Raw genomic sequence first — 23,503 nt, forward strand, 5'->3', positions numbered from 1 at the left:
GTCGTTCGGAAGTGGGGCATGTGATCGGCTAACATCATTAGGGGCACAGGATGTGTTTGTGAAAAACACTGTATGCCATCAGCACCTGACCCGTGGATGCTTGGGCCTTGTTTTCGGACACACCCGAACACTCGGCACCCACCAAAGTGAGCATTTACACATGTATAACACGGCAGGTTACACAAACAGTACTCCGTACACATTCACAGATGCTTAATCTCATGCACAATTAATCTGCATGATCCACTTAAATCTATAGCTGATAAACAGCCAACATTAATTACAACAACCTTCCGTTGAAGCAGTTATAAAAGCATGTAGGATGGAGATATCAATTTGTTTTGGGTACCAAATGAGCACAAACCACTGAAGCACTTAACTAGGGTGTGAATCCCCAAATAAAGATTGAACCTCCCTAAAATAAAGTAAAAAACAAATTTTTGTAGGCTCAAGTTTCATTTCTAACTCACATTAACTCACAAAAGTTGGAAAACAAACAGATGAACTTTAAAACTTAAAACTTTTTATTAGCAAGACTGCATTCAGTTGTTCTGTAGTGACAGTAAAGACATTTATATTGTTACAAAAGATTTTTAAAAGGTCATGAATTGAGAAATCAACTTTTTCTTGAGTTTTTGATATATAAGAGGTCATCATACAATAATAATATCCTTTAAGTTTCAGAACCTGAAAACTTCCTTGTTAGTCCAATAAAAGCTTTTATTGACACCAGGCCCATCGAACGACTGATTCTGTAATGCGCCTATCTATAGATAGGTGAAACACCGCCTCCGCAGAAGAAATCAATGCCTACTTCATCATTGCAACGTTAGCCCTGCCCATTGGCGTGTTAGTGAGATGAGGAGGAGAGAAGAGCAACACAACAGGAAAAAAAATAACATTACCTTTCAAAGGATCCTAATGCTAGGAATATGGTTATTTATTTTCAACAATGTGAATGTCTCAGCTGAGCTTTATTTATTTATATTCGGTACATTTCCTGTGGATTCTTTGGTAAATCAATCGCATTTCAGCGCAGGCTTTGCAAACAGACTTTTACGATATGGACTCGACAGTAATGCGACAACATGTAAGTAACTGTGTTAATTCTAATGCCTGATCTGATATGTAATGATACAGTCAGATGTTCTTTGTCTATGTGTCAGTAAATCAAACCAGTGACACTCTTAGTAGGATGAAAATAATAAGTTTTTTTAAACGATGATTAAATTATATAAAGAAAGCGATCAAAGAACGCTCCCTTTGCAATCGTTGGAGCTGTCAATCAAACAGTGCGGGTTTATCAGTGACTGAGTTCTGGACACACGCCAAAACGTTTTATTCAATGAATCTCTTAGTTATATCGCGTTTGCACTGTTAGTGACGATGAAAGAATTTGTTAGTGTGCAAAAATTGAGTTGCAATGACGAAATCACTGCTTTCATGCGCTCAACAACATGTCTGTGATTGGCTACAGTGTTCATCTCTGCAACTTTTCATGCCACGATCTAAATATAATGCTATAGATCTAAATGTAATGCAGCACTTTTCATGATTAGTTAACCTTGAGAGCTGTAATAGTAAAAACGTGTAATACTTTTTCAAATGGAAAGATGTTAGCCAATCACAGCAATGGGCGTTTACACTGAACTCTGACAGCAGACACGCCCCTTAAGACAGAGCGTTCAAATCAGAGGGCTCAAATCAGGGTAGGAAAAATGCCTTTTATTTCTAAATTATCACATTTTTTTATGTAAAAAGCATACTAACATTATAAGTGCACCCCAGGAAACATTATAAAACAATGAAACAACGCAGTTCATGACCCCTTTAAAAAAAAAAAAAAATGCTGCTCTTTTGAAGTTTCTATTCATCAAAAAATCCGGAAAAAATGTATCATGGTTACCACAAAAACAAAAACATGTAGGCAGCACAACTGTTTTCAACATTGTTAATAATAATTAATGTTTCTTGAGCAGCAAATCAGCATATTAGAATGATTTCTGAAGAATCATGTGACACTGAAGACTGGAGTAATGATGCTGAAAATTCAGCTTTGCATCACAGGAATAGATTATAATTTAAAATGTACAAAAATAGAAAAGAGTTATTTTAAATCTGAATATTTTACTATATTTTCGATCAAATAAATGCAGCCTATAGTCTGATAAGTAATCAGTTAATGTCCTGTAAGTAAGTAACAATGGTGGTGTGGCAAGTTCATACATTGTGTCCTATAACAAATTCCACTGGCCTTGCTCTGATAAATTTTCTATTTCTTCTTAGACGATTCTATTCAAAATATATTCCTGAGTGAGAACTATGGTGCCTTCCAATGGTGTTTTTTGACTGCAGCACAAACTGACAAGGATAGATATCAATATAGAACATAATCTAAGCTGTTGAGTACATTCTGCTCCTAAAGTTAGTCCTTTCACTAAAGCTTACTACTGCTGCATACTGTGGACCTCCTGTGGATCATCTACAGGTGTGTTTTTCTGACTCTTAAAGGAAAAGGAGCTGTACAGCATGTACTGGCTTATTTCCATGGTGACCACACACCTCTTGCACCACGCTTGATGACTTATTTAAACGATGAGGGTGGGAAGGGAAAAAAACAACACTCATGAATACAGAACTCAAACACATACTTACAAACAGATTGAAGAAGTTTCTACAAGAGATAATATATTAAAGATACACTATGAAAATCCGGGTTCTCTATTGACATCTGTGGTTAAAACATGAAAGTGCACAGGTATGAATATAAAAATAAATATCGTAGGTTTACCATAGTGACTTTTGGAGTAAGGCAAGAACATGGTTTTGAACAAATTATTGGATGCACTAGTTCTAATGACAAAAATTAAATGAAGTCCTTTTTAGAAGCGAAACATGATGTCAAAATTAACCATATTTATTCACTTTAAAAACATTTCCCTGGTCTTAAAGACCTGAGGCCATATTCACAAAACATCTTAAGGCTAAAAGTGGCTCCAAAATTGCAGAATAATGGGCGTGTCAGTCCTAAATTTTTGCTCTAACAGCCTTTTACAAAGCATTTAACCGCTCAAACTAGCTCCTAAATCTGTGAAACGTTAGGAGTAGTCAAGAGGATTCCTAAGTCACTAAGACCAAATCGTAAGCAATCCTAATTCACCTAAAGACACTGTACACCATTGAGGCAATAGCGATAGAGCCTTAGGTGCTGAACTTTTTCTTCATAAATGCAATACATTTTGATTTATACATTTGAATCTATGATAAGGCGTCAAAAATAAATCTTTAAAAAATAAATAAATATTGTCTGATTACCTGTGGCAGTGGTTTTCATGAGTTCACACTTACAAATGATTGAATAGAGTAATCAAATATATAATAAGCGTATTTGGTGTACTAAGGGGATTCAAGGGCTCCGAGCTTGGAATTTAGCCCAAACCCAAAGTTCTCCCCACATCCCCAGCCGAGAGTGAGGGACGGGGTGGCGGAGGGATGCAGAAAACTGTTGAAGTAACTATAGGCGAGTCGGCTCTCGTCTGTGTATTTATTCCTCTTCTCGTGCTGATTAGAAATTCAAACGGTCTGTGTTCCTCCCAAACTTTGTTTATAAAACATAATTTGTCGCTTGAATTCTGCATTCTCTTGAGATGCAGACATCCAAGAGGCGGACAATTAACTGTATATACTAGTTTAATTAGTGACACTTAGCCTACATTTTAAAACCTTTATTTGAATATGGCAACATTTGTATTTTAAAACCTTTATTTTAATATGGAAACATGACACCTCATTCTACAATATTTCTATGATTAAATCGCTGACTCATCCCCCATCAGCCAATCACTGTGTGCATACTCCATAGCAATGAGGTAAACCTCGCTCTTACTCTTAGCTTAAGACTTTAGTCTATTCCTTAGTAAAAGTTTGTCTCAGCAGCTTTGTGAATAGGTTTTAAGAGAAAACTCTTAGCTAAGAACTTTTACTGCTATTTAGGAGAACTCTTAAGCCCCTGGACATACGGCCCCTGGTCTTTTATATACAAGTAATAACTTTCCAATCAAATGCTAATGAACAAAAGTCCCTAGCCCATTATAATTACCCAATGAATATTCAGTTTTATTAGCAAATTCAGTGGAAGAATAAGACCACTAGTTAAAATGCTTATTATTTTTTTTAATTAAATCATTTTTCTAATTAAATTTCAGTGAAAAGCTGAATAGAAAATTTAACATGAATTTCAGTAGTGCAAAAGTTAAGCAATTTAATTATGCCGAATTACAAATATTTATTTTTTCTTCTAGAAAAATATATTTCTTCATTAGTTTATTGGTTTTAAGCACAAATAAACAAAAAGATGCATATTTTTATTACTCATTTTACTTCATAAAAGTTATAGTCACATTTCAATTTAGGATCCAATTCTCACTATTAACTAACTAACTAACTATTAACTATGACTTTTGCATCAATAAACTCCTAATTACTGCTTATTATAATAGTTAGTAAGGTAGTTGTTAAGTTTAGTCATTGGGTAGGATTAAGGGATGTAGAATCTGGTCATGCAGAATAAGGCATTAATATGTGCTTTATAAGTACTAAAAAACAGCCAAAATCCAAGTAATATGCTTGCTAATAAGTTAGTGGGAATTGGACCCTAAACAAAAGTGTTACCAAAGTTTCTTTAAATGTGCATTTTTCAAAATCCTAAAACTTTGCCTATTTCCAAATTTAAATCCCAGACTTTCAATATGGTCTCAAACTTGTATGTCTCCAACTGTATGACCCAGTACCGAAGTTAAATGTGTTGTGAACACGTTTCGTATAGATTTTAAATGCTGAATGTAGCAGCAGGGACGCCACATCTTGCTTTATTTCACTGTAATAGCTGTGAGAACAGGTCTGCTGGCATGTGGCATTGGCGAGACCCCGGGGTTAAACGTGCGTGTGTGTCTGTGTAGGCTACGGTCTAAGAGCTCTGAATGCTCTGGCGGGTGTGTGGGCTGAAACAGTCGTATTCCACTGCACTCATTGGGGAGACCTGCTAGCACGGAGCTTGTGTATGCGCTGCGCTTTAGAGCATGTACGTGTCCAGTGGTGTGTGAGTGTGTGCATCTGCATGTGTGTGAGGAGCTTAACCGTGTGAGGTTGGTAATCTGTAAAGCTGCTTTGCCTCCGGGCGGTAGTGTGAAACTTGGCTGGAGAGAGATACAGGCAGGATGAGAGAGAGAGAGAGAGAGAGGCAGGCATAGTCTGTTATGTAACAGGGCTTTTCTTTCCTTTGTCAACAAACAGGAGAGACCTGTACACACACACACACACACAAAGTTCGTCACCAAATACTGGCATGAGAGAGTTTACTTCAAGGGCACGCCCGACTCGTGAGACGTGAGGTATTACTCTATACAAACACACTCCAGAACAGGCTGTGGTTAATGTTTTGTAACACGAGCTGGACGCAATGCCGTGGAAAAGAGGGAAAAGAATGCGCTGAAGAACCGGCCTGGCTGTCTTACAGAGGAGTTTTTACATGTACACCGAGCCATGAACACTCACACATTTAATCACATTCTGCAAAAACATGAACCCTGTGTGGTGCCTCTATTACCCTCTTTTCCATGGAAATGGTGTTGGTGCTTCTGCTAGAGTTAGAAATTTGGCCAGAGGGATTTATGAACAGGCCTGCGTTTTCATTGACGTAACAGACTATGTTAGAACACAACCTGCCCATGAACACAGATCACAGTCTTTGTTTTGAGAACTTTCCATTTTAACACTGATTTAAATCAGTGTCATTAAGCAGTCGTCATCAACAATTTGGCTTTGAATTAACAAGTATAATTATATCAATAAGTAATTATTAAAACTACCTTTAACTATATAAAGGAATTTTAAAAAAAAAATCAACTTTGCCATCACCTGAATAAATTACATTTAGAAATTCTATTAAAATCAAGTAAATGAAGCCTTGGTGAGCATTAGTGAGCTTAGCCTACTAGCTTAGCATAGCCTTAACTGAATTTTTGAATAGCTAGAACTTGTGCTACTTCATCCTCACAAAAAAAAAGAAGCAGCACAGCACACAGGTAAAAAATGTAATATGACAATAAATAATTATTGATTTTCCATTTTTGGCTGAACTATTCCTTTAAAATCGGCATGAAATGAAAAACTGCTATCGTTAAATTGACGGAAATTGCGTATTAAAGCTAGGTTAGGCGATTTCGGAGAGTCTAGAAATAGTAAGCTAGGGCCCTGTCCCAAATGGCACACTTCAAGTGCACTTATGGTCACCACGTGCGTGTGGCCGTGTAGTCCATGAGATCGTAGGGAGGGCAGTTGTGCAAAACTCAGTTCTTGGTGGGCCACAACTCTACAGAGTTTAGCTTCAAGCCAAATGAAACACACCTGATCCAGCTAATTAAGTCCTTTAGGCTTACTTGAAAATTACAGGTATGGGTGTTGGAGCAGGGTTGGAACTAAACTCTGAAGGGCTGTGGCCCTCCAAGAACTAAGTTTTCGACCCATTTGTCATTTTAGGTTTCAGAAGGGTGCTCGCAAACGCCCCCTTTGTGGCTGATATGTGTGGTTGATGGGCACTTTTGCTGAGCCCGCACTGAGGCGAGCTCCAAAGCAGACTCCTACCTGACAGTCAAAGCAGCATTACGTCATGAAAGTGCAGACTTCGTGAGGGTTTAGGGTTCCATTTGGGACAGGGCCTAGAGCTTTAAGGGAACACTCCACTTTTTAAAAAAATAGGCTCATTTTCCAACTCCCCTAGAGTTAAACAGTTTTACCGTTTTCGAATCCATTCAGCCGATCTCCGGGTCTGGCGGTACCACTTTTAGCATAGCTTAGCATAGTTCATTGAATCTGATTAGACCGTTAGCATATCGTTAAAAAATGACCAAAGAGTTTCAATATTTGTCCTATTTAAAACTCGACTCTTCTGTAGTTACATCGTGTACTAAGACCGACAGAAAATTAAAAGTTGCGATTTTCTAGGCCGATATGACTAGGAACTATACTCTCATTCCGGCGTAATAATCAAGGAACTTTGCTGCCGTACCATGGGTGCAGCAGGCGCAATGATATTACCCAGCGCCTGTGACCCCCTGCTTGCACAGGGAGCGTGCCTTGCAACCATGGAGACATTTGTGAGAGACGCTGCGTAATATCATTGCGCCTGCTGCAGCCATGGTACGGCAGCAAAGTTCCTTGATATGCCTCCTCCAAAACATATGAACGCATACAACCAGAGCAGAGTCTGCAAAGCATCACGAGAGACGGCGTTGATAGTTTTGCTATATAAACGCATAAATCTGAGTCCGAGGACACGAACAGCTCTGAGTAGAACGTTGTGCGTTGCAATCTCATAATTACCGTAATTACACATATCGCATAAACGCAGCATAAGCTTGTTGTTTTGGTTCAGGAGGAACTGTAAAAGTGGTTTGTTTGTGGCACTCTGTGACTGTGTGTCTACAACTCTGCATAGCTTTATGGAACATGCTGATGTCATGTGATGTCTGCGCGAGCAGGGTGAGCGCAGGTATGGAAATATATAGTTGACAGGCAGGTAGGATATCCTATCATTGCATCTGTACCGAATGTAATGATTGGAAAAACTTTTTTTGGCCCGATACTTCCACAGAAAGTATATGTAAGTTTTTTATTAAATATTCCATTAAAAAACTGTTACTTTTGATTTCATGGTGACTTTAATTCATCACAGAAACCATGCGCTCTCCCTGAAACCACAAGTCTAATGGGTCTGAACGCAACTAAACACAATCCTGCTATAATGTCAAAAACAGTATAGATACACTACACTTTGAAGCTTTGTTGTCAATGTTCTCTGCTGTGACCGTTTGGCCAATACAACATATCTAAAATTACAGTGGAACAACAGCGCCTGCTTGACATTTTAAACATTTCGTACATTGTGTGCTGCCACACGCTCACGTTCACGTTCACCTCACCACGTTGACACAAGTGATCATTCGAGAGAGAGAGAGAGAGAGAGAGAGAGAGAGAGAGAGAGAGAGAGAGAGAGAGAGAGAGAGAGAGAAGAGAGAGAGAGAGAGAGAGAGAGAGAGAGAGAGAGAGAGAGAGAGAGAGAGAGGCCAATTATATCCGTTCATGAGTCATGACCTGCTGCTCAGCAACCAAATCACTAAGTCACTGGTGAGCGAGATAGAAAGAGATCAAAAGAGAATGGCTTCTAGCTAATACAAGAGAAATTCAACCAAAAAACAAAGACTTAGAGAAAAACATTGAGATAAGCAAGTGGTAAATGAAGGCAGAGACCGAGCAAGTGAGCAAGAGCAAGAACATGATGAGCCACGTGAGTTTGGCTCAGACACTGCAGGCCGGTTACGTAAACACCCCCCACTCTGTCGCCTCATGGACTCAGCAGACACCGCGCCTCTCCAATCCCTCCGCCTGCTGCTGCGCCACGCTTTTTCTCTTCCCTCACATGGCTTCTCACATGCTCGCTCCCTCCCTTCTTCTTTCCCCTCGCTCACCCTCCTACTCTCTCTCTCCCCAGGGAGCCGGCGGTCTGTGCTGAGGCAGGCCTGTGTGAAACTGCAGCACCACTCTCAGGGCGGGAAGAACATGGCAAAACAGCTAAACCCCGTGGAGAACGAGCGCTCCAAAATAAACAAACACATACTGACGTGGAATTATGCAAACTAGCGTTTTGTGGTGGGGAGAGGGAACAAATATGAGTTGCTTTTAAACTGGATGATGTAGAGCTGCTTTCTGGCTGAATTGAATTTGTTTCAGAAATTTGTTGCAACATCGACACTGTTATTGAACTGGGCTGCGTTTCCCAAAAGCATTTTGAGCCCAAGTTGAATGTGAAGACCATTGCCAGCAATGTTCTCTACGATCAACTTAGCTTAAAATACTTTTGGGAAAAACAGCCCAGAACTCAACCAACACTGAATTAACTCGAGCTGAATAATGACACTACTGTTTTCTGTAGAGCTGCTTATAGTTGAATTGAACTTGTTTCATAATCGATTAACTTTTCACAGTTATTGAACTGAACTGATTCAACACTGAACTTACTTGAGCTGAATAATGATAATATTGTATTTTTAAAGCTGTTTTACAGCACAGTTTGATTTTGTCTCATATTTAATCAAGTCTGCTCTGAAATAATCTGTATTTTATAATGCACTATATAAATAAAGTTGATTTAACTTGACAAGTCATGTATGTTAACACTCCACTTTTTTTGAAAATAGGCTCATTTTCCAACTCCCCTAGAGTTAAACAGTTGAGTTTTACCGTTTTCGAATCCATTCAACCGATCTCCGGGTCTGGCGGTACCACTTTTAGCATAGCTTAGCATAGTTCATTGAATCTGATTAGACCGTTAGCATCTCGCTTAAAAATGACCAAAGAGTTTTGATATTTTTCCTATTTAAAACTTGACTCTTCTGTAGTAACATCGTGTACTAAGACCAACGGAAAATGAAAAGTTGTGATTTTCTAGGCCGAAATGGCTAGGAACTATACTCTCATTCCGGCGTAATAATCAAGGAACTTTGCTGCCGTACCATGGGTGCAGCTGGCGCAATGATATTATGCAGCGTCTCTCACAAATGTCTCCATGGTATGTAATTTTGGCTGCACAGCAGCTCTTAAAGAAAATGGTGTCATTGTCCATCTTAAGTAAATTCAGTATTGATTCATTCAGTTGTAAGAATCAATAGTTATTAATTTAGTTTATTTATCTATATCAGCACTGGAGAGAACAGTGATGTTATCATCCAGCTCAGTTCAGTTCGTATACAATGGTGTCAATGCAGGCAGATCAAAACACTGCTGAATATCAAATGTCAAGTGTTCCCAACCAAGCAAGCCAAAGGCGACAGCGGCAAGGAACCCAAACTCCAACAGGTGACATCAAGTGGCAAACAGGTGTTAAAAATGGAGAAAAAACCTTGGGAGAAGCCAGGCTCAGTCGGGGGGCCAGTTCTCCTCTGGCCAACAGCGAACAGTGCTTTATTATGATTCAGGCAGCTATCATAAGAGATACTTTGATACTTTGAAAAGTAATCTATTACAATATTGCGTTACTCCCTTAAAGGTGCAATGTGTAAATTTTAGCGGCAACTAGCGGTGAGGTTGCGAACTGCAACTAACGGCGCACACCCCTCCCTTTCAGAGAAGCTGCGGTAGCCGTCTGGCTGACAAAAGACAAAGATGTCATCGTCTGAGACAGCAGAGAGTAGCCTGTGTGAGGCAATGAGGTTTCGTCTGACTTCTAACAAAGAACGGTCTCTGCTTCTAATAAACCTGACAACTACTACTACTACTACTACTACTACTACTACTACTGTGTGCGTATTCAACGTAGTGACGATGCAAGCTGCCTCTAAAAACACGAACGATTTAGAAGAAGAACAACATAGTGACTAAATGCGCTCTGTAGAGTATTTGTCCGTTTAGGGCTGCAGTAGAAATATGCCGGCACATAATGGCGACTTGAAATGGAGGGGGGACCCGCAGTGTATGAGATAGAAATGGCTCATTAAGGTAATAAAAACATAACGGTTCATTATGTAAGGTCTTTATGTACCAGTGAAAACATAGTTATGTATATTATATTGCATTTCTGTTAATAGATCCTCCCAAATTTTACACATTGCCCCTTTAAAAAGTAACTAATTGCATTACTTAGTTACTTTTTTAAGAAAAGTAATGTTACACGTTACTTTTGTGTTACTTTTTCTCAGCTGGGCTGGGCTTTTTTTTTTTTAAATAATAAAAAAGTTCTATTTTTGGGCAAATGTATAGGCTCTTTCACACCAAAATTGAAATAAGGCTGAAGGAAATGCAAATTCACTTCTGTACAGTAGAGGGTGCAGCTCAAACAACCCTTTCAGCTGTGCTACAATTCTGGATTGCAGAAGAATAGGATGCAAGAGAAGAAAGTTTAACTCTAAAAAAAGAAAGAAAGAAAGAAAGAAAGAAGAAAGTTTAACTTCAATAAAAACAAAAAAAACCATAAGCAAAAATGACTTTAGATTAACTGAATCATCGAAGGTCAGCAGCAAGTACATTGGTCAATAAAGTGAGATTAAATGCATAAAAAATATTTGTTTTATTTAACATATTTAGTTATTGGAGGTTTGCACTGATTTGCATTTTCACTGATTTTATTCATTTTAAGGGATTCCGAATCTGGTTTTGTGCAAGTGAGATGAGTAAACGCATGCTCACATTTAGTCTAGAACTACAATAACCATCATGTTTACACACAACGGCTCTGCTCTTACTCACGATTCCTCTCAACATGAGGACAGGAGAGCTTTCAGTTAATAAATGGGAAAAAAAAGTAACTTGCATTACTTATTTGAAAAAGTAACTCAGATATTTTGTTGTAAATTTAAAAGTAATGTGTTACTTTTCTAGTTACTTAAAGTAATGTGATTACATAACTCGAGTTACTTGTAATGCGTTACCCCCAACACTGATGATTATGATGTCATAATGTTTATGATGCAACATCTGGGAATAAATCTGTTTTTCCTCTCCTTTATTCTTTTTTTCCTACTCTTCCTTCTTATTTTTCTCTGGCTCTCTCGTTCCCTGTGTGCAAGGCTCAGCTGTAGTCAGCTCTCTGCAGTATTGATTTGTGGTGCTGGGTGATTTGGCTACTTGCTCTAACACTACGAGCGTGTCCTCATGTGCCTTTGCTTATGTAACGGCGCGGGACTCTTTCTCTGCTGAATGCTGATTAACTGTCTGGAGCTTTAGGACTCCCAGCATTCACCCTGCCACAGATGCCAACGACACTGCAGAGGCCCGAGAGCTGCGCTTCACTTCGCACGCCCGCATATGCGCACACACTCTCACGCTCTGGGAGGGGTCATCAGGTTCACAGTCCTTGGTTTTGGCATTAGCGCCCTCTTCTGGTGGTTGTTGGCATGGCATCAACAATCCCAAGAGGCATTATGACATCACAGGTGGCAGGTGCATATTTGATGTATGCTATACAACATGAGCTGATCTGCTACTTGTTATTGTTAGTTAATTAGTGGAAGGTTGTATTAGAAACCCATTTCTACACTATCAGTCAAAAGTTTTTTTAATGTTTTTTGAAAAAAGTCTCATGATCACCAAGGCTGAATTTATTTGATGAAAAATACAGTAAGAACATTAATATTGTGAAATATTATTGCGATTTAATATTTTGTAATTGTTTACATTTTAAAATGTAATTCATCCCTGTGATGGAAAAGCTGAATTTTCAGCATCATTACGCCAGTCTTCAGTGTCACATGATCCTTCAGAAATCATTCTAATAGGCTGATTTGCTGCTCAATTATTAATAATGTTTCTTATCATAATAAACGTTGAAAACAGTTTTGGCTGCTTAATATTTTTCTTTGATTCTATGATAGAAAATTTAAAAGAACAGCATTTATTTGAAAGAGGAATATTTTGAAACATTTTAAAATGTCTTTCATGCATCCTTGCTGAACAAAATTATTTATTTCCTTAAAAAAAAAAAAAAAAGAAGACCCCAAACTTTCTTGAGCACCAAATCAGCATTTTAGAATGATTTCTGAAGGATCATGTGACACTGAAGAGTGGAGTAATGATGCTGAAAATTCAGCTTTGCCATCACAGGAATAAATTGCATTTTAAAATGTATTAAAATAGAAAACAGATATTTTAAATTGCAATAATACTTCAAAATATTACTGTTTTTACTATATTTTTCATCAAATAAATGCCTTGGTGAGCATAAGAGACTTCTTTCAGAAATGTATTTCATACACTGTGAACAAGATGAGTCATAATTTTGGTTCAAGACTAAGAGAACTCATTCATTCATAAAGAAAAAGATGGAATAAAAAAGGCTGAAATGAGGTTATGGAAAGGTTCTCAACACACTTACCTTCTCCTCGAGTGTCTCCTTCCTATCCAGCATCTCTCGCAGAGTCTGAAGGATCTTAATACACAACTTCTCCTCTTTCTCCATCAGTTTCTTGGTGTGTTTGATAAGCCTGAGAGAAAATATAGTATCATATTTAACAATAACCTTGTAATATAAATCAGGAATACCAAAATGGCCTCCTGACCATCAACTACATCACATCAACTACAAATGTTTTATAACTATGAATTTAACTGTAATAACTACATTTTCGACTCGTTTGACCTCATACTTAACATATTATTCTTAATGTTTAGTGGAGTAACGATGGCTGAGATTGTATTCCTAGATTACACAAGGAATAGCCCTATTAAAAAAAACTAAAAACATCACAAACTGGGTTTTATATAACAGTCAAACATTATTTAAATAAGTAAGAACTGAAAGTACACTAAGGTTCAAAAGTTTGGGGTTTTTAATCAAATAAGTCTCACCAAGGCTGCATTTATTTGATCAAAAATATAGTAAAAACAATAATACTGTGAAACATTACATTTTAAAACTGTTTTCTATTTAAATTTATTTAAATTGTAAGAAACATTCACTTGATTTGCAAGCCAGATTTGAGGAAAAACGAAACTATTTGAGGTGCAAATGAAACTATATCATCAGGGACCGCATTTAAGTATTTGAATTGTTTTTGCAAAACAAATTTCCATAAGTCACGTCATTTCAATGAATGAATCACCCAAAAAAGCTATGACACATGTATGTGACTACAAAACAGGAAATGTGTTTTATGTCTTCGTCGTGTAGACTTATATAAGCGCACCTCTAACACAGACCTACTGTGATTTTAGAGGTATATCTTGCTCAGACACAGATAATCGCTTATATAAGGCACAAATTCATTGTATAGCTCATATATGATGTTGCTGGTATACTAATCACAGCACAGCCAGGTCTGACACATATACATGAACGTTCTCAATTCTAACTGATAAACAATCAGATGTTGCTGACGTAAATGTTTGGAAATATAGCAGAAATTCTCATGGATTTATAATGTCATACCTATACCTAAGGCTATTTTTAACACTGCCACTGGACCCGTTTAATATATTCATTGCGGATGACGCACAGCTTTAATATGTTTGATGTGGGTGCATGTCTCACTTCGACATGAAGGCTCCATCCTCACTGCGGAGCTGAGCAGACTCAGGAAACAGCATCTCTGGGCTGTGTAGCACGTCTACTAATACAGAGAACTCTGCTTGTACCCGTGGACTAAACTCTTCCTCCAGATATGCAACGACTCCCTGAAACATATACACATAACGTTAAATCAAAAGTAGTAATCAATGTCATAGACAAAAGGCTTTTAACATACACAAGTACCATTACCGTTATAATTAAGTCGTTGTCGTATTATAAACGCAAAGCTTAAACTAATTTATTTAAAGTGAAAAAAAAAAACGATGGGTGTTATACAAATAAATTTGTACCTCATTTCTCATTCGGCACAAATCCAAATGTGTGCACTTTGCGCGTTTTGCGTGTTTGCTGTTAATTATGTTAAGTTGCAGCACGTTTCAAATGCTAAAACTTGTATTCCGGTACTTGATTCCAATTGGTCAGTTGCCTTGAGAAAGCTACACAGATGAGGGTGTATTTCAGGTGACAGTTTGGGATTTGAAGGTGACGTTACCTGCAGTTTCTCAATGATCTTGTAATCGTGGGCGCCAAAGGGCTCCTTGCGGGGACGGCCGCGGGTTGACAGCTTCCAGTCCTTCACTGCACGCTGCACCATGCTGGTGTGTGTCTTCAGCGACAGGGCATTTACCTGACCGTCCAGGTCCACTGGAATGGGGATGGCCCGACTCTTGGCTGGGAAGAGTTAGGAGGAAAGCGTTTACAAATGTACACATTTCCAGACTACAATATATTTGTAACCTCACTACAAATTAATGAAAAAACCTTTAAATTTAAATTTAACATCTGAGGGGAAACACGTCAAATACATGTTAAACACATTAAAAATCTCACTGATGGCATATGCTCCTTCTGTACTTTCCTTTGATTTTGGGGGGTACATTTTTATAGTATGATTTAGATTATTTAAGGCAATTTTATGACAATATTTCCTCAGATACATTTCTTCTTCATACATTATTTATTTATTTTGGAGGTTGCATGCTTTTTGTGCGCTGTACTTGTTGAATTAAATGTTATTAACCTCATAAATATTGTACGAAAATGAGTATGTAAACAAGATTTAGAAATATACTAAGTGAAATATTGAGACCTGACTATCCAGAATTAACTACTTAAAGGGTTAGTTCACCCAAAAAATTAAAATTCTGTCATCATTTACTCACCCTCATGTCTTTCCAAACCCATAAGACTTTCATTCATCTTTAGAACATAAATGAAGATATTTTTAATGAAATCTGAGAGATTTCTGTCCCTCCATAGACAGCTACACAACTACCACTTTGACGCTTCAAAAAGTTTATAAAAAATTCGTAAAACTAATCCATATGAATCGAGCGGTTTAGTCCAAATTTTCTGAAGAGAGATGATTGTTTTATGTGATGAACAGATTGAATTTAGGCTTTTATTCACATATAAACATTGATCAGCAAACATAAGAAGCTCATCTGTACATGCTTGACACATGGGAACAAACCTTATTGGTTCTCACACGTCAAGCAAGTATGCTTGTGCTTCCGTTTACAATAATCGACATATGCGTTGATGAATGTTTATATGTGAATAAAAATTTTAAAGTTTACCTGTTCATCAAATAAAGTGATTGTGTCTCTACACACCGGACTACACCGCTCAATTCATATGGATTAGTTTTACGCTCTTTTTACGTCAAAGTGGCATCAATTAAGGGACAGAAATCTAAAAAATATCTTCATTTGTGTTCCAAAGATGAACACAAAGTCTTATGGGTGTGAAACAACATGAGGGTAAGTAATTTAATAACAGAATTTTCATTTTTGGGTGAACTATCCCTTTAACCCAAGGTAAAGTATGTAAAGTAAACATGGAACAAGATAACCCTCTGTCACATGCCGGCCTTATATTTGGGTTAAAAGACACATCTCTGCAAGAAATGAAACTTACCCACATCAGCAAGGGTTTTGATGCAACCCTCAATGTTAGCCTTCTGCAGGGAGTTGAGCCATGTGCAGTTGTGCAGACCGCAGGCGGACTTCAGGATGCTACTGAAAGTTCCTTGATGGGCCTGACGAAGAGATACAGTATAAATATTTCATAAGTAACAACACATCAATATGACTGATTCACAGAGGAGAAATATGTCTCCTCTCCATGTCAGATGAATGAGATAAGTTGTGGTCAAACTAATTTTCGCTCTACCTGAAGGTTTGAGTTGCTGACAGAGAACTGGGAGCCAAAGAAGCCCTTGACGATAGCCATGATGGTATCAGTGACGTATTTTTCGAGGCATGTGTCAGCATGCTTCCTGTCTGCAGTGATGTTAGACACCTACAACAACATCATCACAGTTCAGGATGCTTTTCACCCACGTAGCAAGCACAAATCAGTCACAGATGATTTAAACAGCTCTTCAACCCAGTATATAATAAATTATGCCTCACAAATTGCGAGGGAGGTAAAGAGAAAAAGAGAGAGAGAGAGTTGGTGTCATTTAACTCACCCTAGCCATGTCTACAAGGAAACTTTCGAAGAGTTTCCAAATGTGATTGCTGGTGTAGATCTCCTTCATCTCCACCTCAGTGTCCACATAGCAGTGGTTCACGAAATTTACATATGCTATTTTTACCTGCAAAAGAAGTAAAAACAATGCTCAAAAAGGCTAGCTGATATCACTTACAAACAAAATGGTTTTAAACAGTTCTATTATCCATAAAATCGTGGTTTTATTATGTTTTTAGGGCATTGTACTACTTTTTTTGGGGGGTGGGGGGTATAACATGGTACAGTATATATACTCTGTAATCTTTCAGTACCACGGTATACATTGACCCTAAAATATATCAGGACAATTGAGCCACACTTTTTCACTTTGGGGTCGGTAAGTCTCTTATGTTCAACTAAAGCTGCATATATTTGATTAAAAATAGAGCAAAAACAGTAAAATAATTGTTTTCTATTTTAATATATCATATCACATAATACTTCAGAAATCATTCTAATTTGCTGATTCGTTGCTCATGAAACATTTCGTACTATTATTATCATCAATGTTGAGAACAGTTGTGCTGCTTAATATTTTTGTGGAAATCATAATACATTTTTTAGGATTATTTGAAAACAAAGTTCAAAAACAGCATTTATTTGAAATGGCAATCTTTTGTTTTTGAATAAAAGTGATAATTCAACTTCACACTGTACATGTTCTTAAAAACTTTTAGCTTTTTTTGGGATGCCCTGTAATGGTGCAAGCATTTTGTTCTCCATAATTAGACAAATATCATTAGATAACTTTTAAAATGCATAAATAACAACATGTACAACAGGTCTATCACTTCACAAATATGCCATTGTGAGTTTTTCAAGACAACATTCAGATAGGGTAAATGTTCGGTCACCTGTGGAGTGCAGCTGTCGTTTGTGACCACTTTGACAATATCATCAAGTGGCAGAAGCGAGTTGCACTTGAGCTCGGTATCAACGTTCTTGCCCTCGGTGCAGGCTGCCAGCAGCTCCACCAGAGTGATGTGGTATGCCAGAGCCCCGTTCTCATCCTGCCCAGAAGACATCATATTTTGGAGCGCCGGAAAAGAGGCACGGTCATTATAGAAGACCAACACGTCTTCTCCTCCGTTCACCAGCTACAGTCCAAAACAAACACACAATGTCTGATTTATCACAATGAACACTATAGAAATTCACTTTCATGTGAATGGAAGTGTTTATGGGCAATTGGTGAAGAGTGATAGAATAAATATTAAGATATTCTAAAAATGTATGAATAACTATCACGAAATACACATTTTAAAGTCCATCTCACCTCATTCATGACTTTGCATTGACATTCCTTCACGTATTTGCCATCGGCTTTGACGATGGTTTGGAGGAAGCTCAGGTACTCCACGTGACGGCCGTGGGTCTCAATGCAGTGCACGTAGTGATGCACCACACGGTCGCTGATCTCGTTGCACAGGTGGTAGTTGTTCCTGAAGATGAAGCCCATGGTCTTTGCCTCCAGAAGCTGAGCGAAGCAAAGACAGAATCAAATAAAATATTATCAGAATTCTGTTTCAACACCAAATAATCTATTATTAATTGCAAGGACATGTAATGCTCATTAACAGGGTCCTTCTCCCTGGTAAAACGCACCCCGGGTGTGAGGAAGAGGTTGAGGTGTTTGTGCAGCAGCGCCTGGTTCTGAGGGTTGTCTCTGCAGAAGTACTGAAGGAAAGTATGGGCTAGAGTCATGATCTCGTCCATCTTTTCGTCCCCCTGAAGATGGAGCAGCAAGAATTTGGCAGCATTAGGATCTCGAAATGATAATCTCCAAATTTAGAGTCATTTTACTCTAGGATATGATGAGGTTAAACCCCTTCTGAATTTATTTGTTAGTGCCTGGTTGTGGAATCCATCAAAAACTGAACTGGTCACATGATTCAATGTCCACTCACCTTCTCATACGGGATCTGGAGCAGGTCCAGCACCACAGTGTGAGCTCCCATGTTCTTCAGCAGCCTCTGCTGCTGCACGCGAATCTTCTTAGCAGGAGAGCAGAGTTTGCTGAGACTCAGCAGGATCTGTCAGACACAATATCAGACACAAAATCATGAGACTGGCATTATATTTAGAGATAATTCTGCTGAGTATGTGGCTATCAGCACTGCTGTTGTGTGATATATAAAACTTGTACTCTTTGGAGCTGAGGAACATTGAGTGAAAAAGTTCCCACCTCTTTCACAATTTTGTAGTTGTTGGCTTTGTTGCTGTCTATTTGAGGTTTATTGCTCCCATCCTGCACTGGGCTCAAGATACCTGCTTCCTGTAAACCAGAAATTACACAAAGTCAGGTAACATAACGATTTTGATTTTCTATGACCGATCCTGATACAGATTATTCTTATTTAAGTGTCTCATAACTGATATGCATAACTATTTAATTCCATTATTTCTGCTTCAGTGTCAATTTTAGTATTATTTATATACTACTATAGTATTTATTAATATTTTAATTAGTATTTATTCATATTTGTAATTACTAAATTTTCAGTTCATTTTAAATTTAGTTGAAGTTTTAGTAATTTTGTGCTTTTGTGCATTTTTAAATATTTCTAATTATCTTTAATTTATCTTCATTTATATTTTATATTATTCATATTTTATATTTTTTAGTGTTTCAACAAACAAAAAATAGAAATGTTATATTTTTATTTTATAATTTTTATTATATTTATATAATCTATTTTCATGTTAAATTTAGTTTAAGCTTTAGTAATTTTATTATGTGCTTTTGTCATTTTTATTCATTTTTGCTGTGTTTTTAAAAATTGTTTTATTTAGCTTTGTTTTATTTCAGTTTAGTTTTAGTAGATTTAGTATTTCAACTTAAAAATAGAAATCTTGCTTTGCCAACTAATAGAAATAAAGTTTATATTAATAAAAATTAAATAATTTATTTCAATTAACAAAAACATTTTTTAATAGATTTAGTTAACAGTAACAACACTGTTCTGCATTTTGACAATAATAAAATGATTAAAAATTATTAAACTACAAGAGTAAAAACTATGTGCATTGTAAACATTATATTACTAATATTGGTAGTATGAGTTATTACTTATATACAGTAATATAATGTTGGTCGATTATTAGAACTTAATTATTAGTCAACCAATCTTTTGAGGGTCACAAAATTAATCAACATCAAACATTAAACAGTGTATCAAAAATAAGATTTTAAATGTAATCTCTATATTGTATTCGCAATGCACTGCGGTTAAGAAGCAAATCTGTAGCATTATAATTTAGCAACACGCTTGCAGTGTTTCTCCTGCCAGTAGGTGCACACCTCCAAATTCTGCTCTTTGTTTTGATTCTCAGCAATATCTTCACCGCCATAACCTCCACTCTTCTCGACCCACAGCTCAGATTTCTCCACTGTCAGACGCAGCTGGTCCAGGCTTGCCTTAATCTTCTTATAATTCTCCACATCCTCCTCAGACACCAGCAACTGGACCTGTAAAACAAATACCATTAATTTGGCAAATATGGGGGTCTATCAATAAAGCAGACCATTTAAAAACTGTCAGTCTCAATACACTGATAAGAAGACAGTATTAGTGAGAGTGAGACCTGTTTGAAGGCCTGCAGAACTTCAGCTCTCTGACTGAAGTGTTTGAAGATGAGCTGAAGAGAGCCGGAGACCAGTGGAGGGTAGTCCTGCATGATGAGGTGAATGAGCACCCGCAGAAACGTCTGACCACCTTCATCATCGAGGTCCACTGGGCTTCTCTCCTTAGCACTGTGAACACAAAAACACAATTGAGTATTGAAGCCAATCAGAAAGTGCAAATACAGCAGCAAAAAAATGGTTAATTATATTCTAATTGTCTGAGAGGGTCAGAAATTAACTAGAGATTGTGGCAAAAATGCCACATACTGTACATATAGGCCTGCAAATTATTCAAATGTAATGTGGCAGAATAATTATTGTGTTATGATGTCTTATGCATTATTTACAGATTCTTGATATTTGATGTTTTTGATTTGATTGTTCATATTGTTGTTTGTTTGTTATTTGTTTCAATTAATTCAATTTAAGTATTTGACATGAATGGAAATTAGACAGAACACTGTACTGTTTTGTTATGGTTAGAAAAATCAGTTTCCACAAAAATATTAAGCAGCACAACTGTTTTCAACATTGATAATAATAAGAAATCTTTCTTGAGCAGCAAATCAGATTTTATATTTTAAAATTTTATATTAAAATAGAAAACAGCTATTTTACATTGTAATAATATTTCACAATATTACTGTTTTTATTGTATTTTTAATCAAATTAATTAAGCCTTGGTGAGTAATTAAGCCCAAACGAACAGTAGTGTACATTTCAGTCCGTTTCTCATATAAAGTTCTCATGTGACTTAAGAATATAGTTGTAGAATATACTTTCATAGTGGTTTTTGTTTCTTTTGGAGCTTGACAGCAATTATGATTAACATACACTACCAATTTTGATTTGGTTATGTCAAACTGATAACTAACCCATTTTTTTTTTTAAAGTCAGCCTCAGTGCCGATAACAATCCAGCTGTTGCAATAGTTCATTCTTAAGCATCAAACACAACCCAAATAAACATTCAAATAACACAAGGCAAATAATCATTCCCTCACCTTCCTGAAAACATATTCTCTGCTTTCTCTGCAATTTCCTCAATGTTTGGCTCTGGAATATACGATAGGAATATTAAAACATACACAAACACACCCTTAAAACAAGAATAAACTCCTCAACTGGTATCTGTAAAAAGAATGTTTACTATATTAAATGTCTCTCACCAGCCATGACAGGAACTTCCGCCACCGAGGCAGAAGTGTCCAAAGTCTGGTCACCAAACTCTTTTTTATAGATAGACAGCAGATAGGTGATGCGGTAATCGAGACGCACATTCAGAATGAACTATAAAAGGAAAAGACGAAATGATCAAATGATGCCACCATTTAAAGGGATAGTTCACCCAAACTCTGACGCTTTAAAACATCCATACAAAGACTGTAAAATAAACCCATATGAATCAAGTGGTTTAATCCAAGTCTTGAGCTTCTGTTTACCAAATTTGAGTGCTCTATGTATGTCAGCTGATCAATGTTTATATGTAAATAAACACCTAAATTAAAAGGCACAATATGTAAGATTTTTGGATTAAACTAGAACAATGTTATATATTTTGTTGACTTGTGTACTTACATTATCCCAAATGTTTCCAAGAATGTTTAAATCCAGAGAAAAAAAGCAATTTTAACCTGGAAACGGACCGTGTCCGTGCGTCACCCATAAATGACGTTATACCCGTGTTACCCTCGATTTCCGTTTTATTTAGTAGAAACCATGGAAACACCAAAGACGCTTTAATATATTATGTGTTTTATTAGACAGGTGAGCAACTGTTTGGATACCTTCATCGACAGAAAACTAATTGTTATATAGCTCAACACAGTAAGTCTTATTATTTAAATCTCGTTTTCTTGATTTACCGCGAGTACCATGTTTTACCATGACTTTCCCATAGCTTACTGCAGTGTGCAACAAGTGTCTCACAGCAGTCGCAGAGTGAACGCATAGAGTATCATTATAAAAACTTTCAACACACAAATGTGTGGAAGAAGCGGACGCACTCATCTGCGGCATAATAAAAGCTCCACTGCTCTTGAGCCGTGTGTCACGCTTCTCTCTAATTAGCAGTTGCTCCAGCAGCCTCGTTCCGCTCCAACGGCTTTCAGCCACACCCTGCTTCATACTACAGTAATGTTAATAAATCTTTAATACATTAGCTCATCCATGAATATGATTTCTGCCTGAGTCTCATCGGATTCTTTTCCACCAGCTGTAGACATGAAGACAACACCTACGATGATTCCACGAAATCAAGGTGTCATCAAGCTATGCCTTTGTTTTGAATAAGCGACCTCTAGTGGTGAAAAATTACATATTGTGCCTTTAAATCTGTTCTGATCATGTCTCTTCAGAAGACTTAGACAAAACCATTCAATTCAGATGGATTTAATCTCTTTATGAATGTTTTGAAGTGTCAGAGTTTTGGGTGAACAGACTTTCAGTGGATAAAATATCTTTATTTGTCTTTCAAAGGTGAACTAACCCTTTAATATAATTTACAAAACCTTTCTTCAAAAAACTTCCACTTCAGTGTGGAGGACATAAACTTGAGTTTTGTGTAGTGTGACTAATACATTTAGTTCATTCCAATAAATTTTCAACAATCTATGAGCCTGCAGAATCACCTGCAGAATCTCAATAATCCTGAGCTTGGTGTCCATCACCATGACGTTCTCGTTGTCAGGGAGACAGATTTGCTTTCCGTGGATTGGCTGAGCATCGGGGAGACAGTGGGCCATCATCAAGCCTCTGCTCAGAACCATCTGAGTCACCATCTCACCCACACCATGGATGGTACGCATGACATTATTACCTACACAAACACAGCCTGAAGTGTTACAATGCCTCGAGTACAAACAGCTATTATCTTGTAAAACAAATACTGAAGAAGCATTACTGGAGTGAAAACAGACAACTTTCAAGATGTGGTCTCACCTCCCTCAGGGCTCTTGTTGAGTTTGGACATAAATGTGAATGTCGGTTGGACAATGTCCAGGATGGCCAGCAGGGTGCGCGTGAGGCACAAGAGCTCATTAAAGCTGTAGAAGCCAAAGTAGACCAGGTTACGTGCCAGGTGGACCACCTGTGAGAGAGACAGACAGAAGCAAAGCCATTAAAATTCAAAGTGTTAGAGAGTGAATCATTGGTATTCTGTTAGAGCTAATGCAGCCAATCTGCTCTGTCCTCTGGACACATCATATTATATACTCAGGAAAAATCTCAGACCTGACACACAAATAC

At 37.3% G+C, this 23,503-nt stretch overlaps 1 protein-coding gene across 1 annotated transcript in view; it reads right to left on the reverse strand.

The window, feature by feature from the left end:
- The window catches only part of itpr2 (inositol 1,4,5-trisphosphate receptor, type 2), a 92,537-nt gene that overhangs the window by 40,618 nt on the left and 28,416 nt on the right, over positions 1 to 23,503 (reverse strand). The window contains exons 21-37 of the mRNA XM_051869822.1: positions 23,198 to 23,345; positions 22,888 to 23,075; positions 21,427 to 21,547; positions 21,262 to 21,313; positions 20,219 to 20,387; positions 19,935 to 20,102; positions 18,819 to 18,908; positions 18,541 to 18,666; positions 18,239 to 18,361; positions 17,910 to 18,110; positions 17,488 to 17,730; positions 16,593 to 16,718; positions 16,292 to 16,420; positions 16,037 to 16,157; positions 14,610 to 14,788; positions 14,078 to 14,220; positions 12,923 to 13,031 (exon numbers count right to left, since the gene is read on the reverse strand). Coding sequence (XP_051725782.1) covers positions 12,923 to 13,031; positions 14,078 to 14,220; positions 14,610 to 14,788; positions 16,037 to 16,157; positions 16,292 to 16,420; positions 16,593 to 16,718; positions 17,488 to 17,730; positions 17,910 to 18,110; positions 18,239 to 18,361; positions 18,541 to 18,666; positions 18,819 to 18,908; positions 19,935 to 20,102; positions 20,219 to 20,387; positions 21,262 to 21,313; positions 21,427 to 21,547; positions 22,888 to 23,075; positions 23,198 to 23,345 — 2,436 coding nt within the window. The remainder of the gene's footprint in view (positions 1 to 12,922; positions 13,032 to 14,077; positions 14,221 to 14,609; positions 14,789 to 16,036; positions 16,158 to 16,291; positions 16,421 to 16,592; positions 16,719 to 17,487; positions 17,731 to 17,909; positions 18,111 to 18,238; positions 18,362 to 18,540; positions 18,667 to 18,818; positions 18,909 to 19,934; positions 20,103 to 20,218; positions 20,388 to 21,261; positions 21,314 to 21,426; positions 21,548 to 22,887; positions 23,076 to 23,197; positions 23,346 to 23,503) is intronic.

This window comes from Ctenopharyngodon idella, chromosome 18 (assembly GCF_019924925.1).
Source record: "Ctenopharyngodon idella isolate HZGC_01 chromosome 18, HZGC01, whole genome shotgun sequence".
NCBI classification, from domain to species: domain Eukaryota; kingdom Metazoa; phylum Chordata; class Actinopteri; order Cypriniformes; family Xenocyprididae; genus Ctenopharyngodon; species Ctenopharyngodon idella.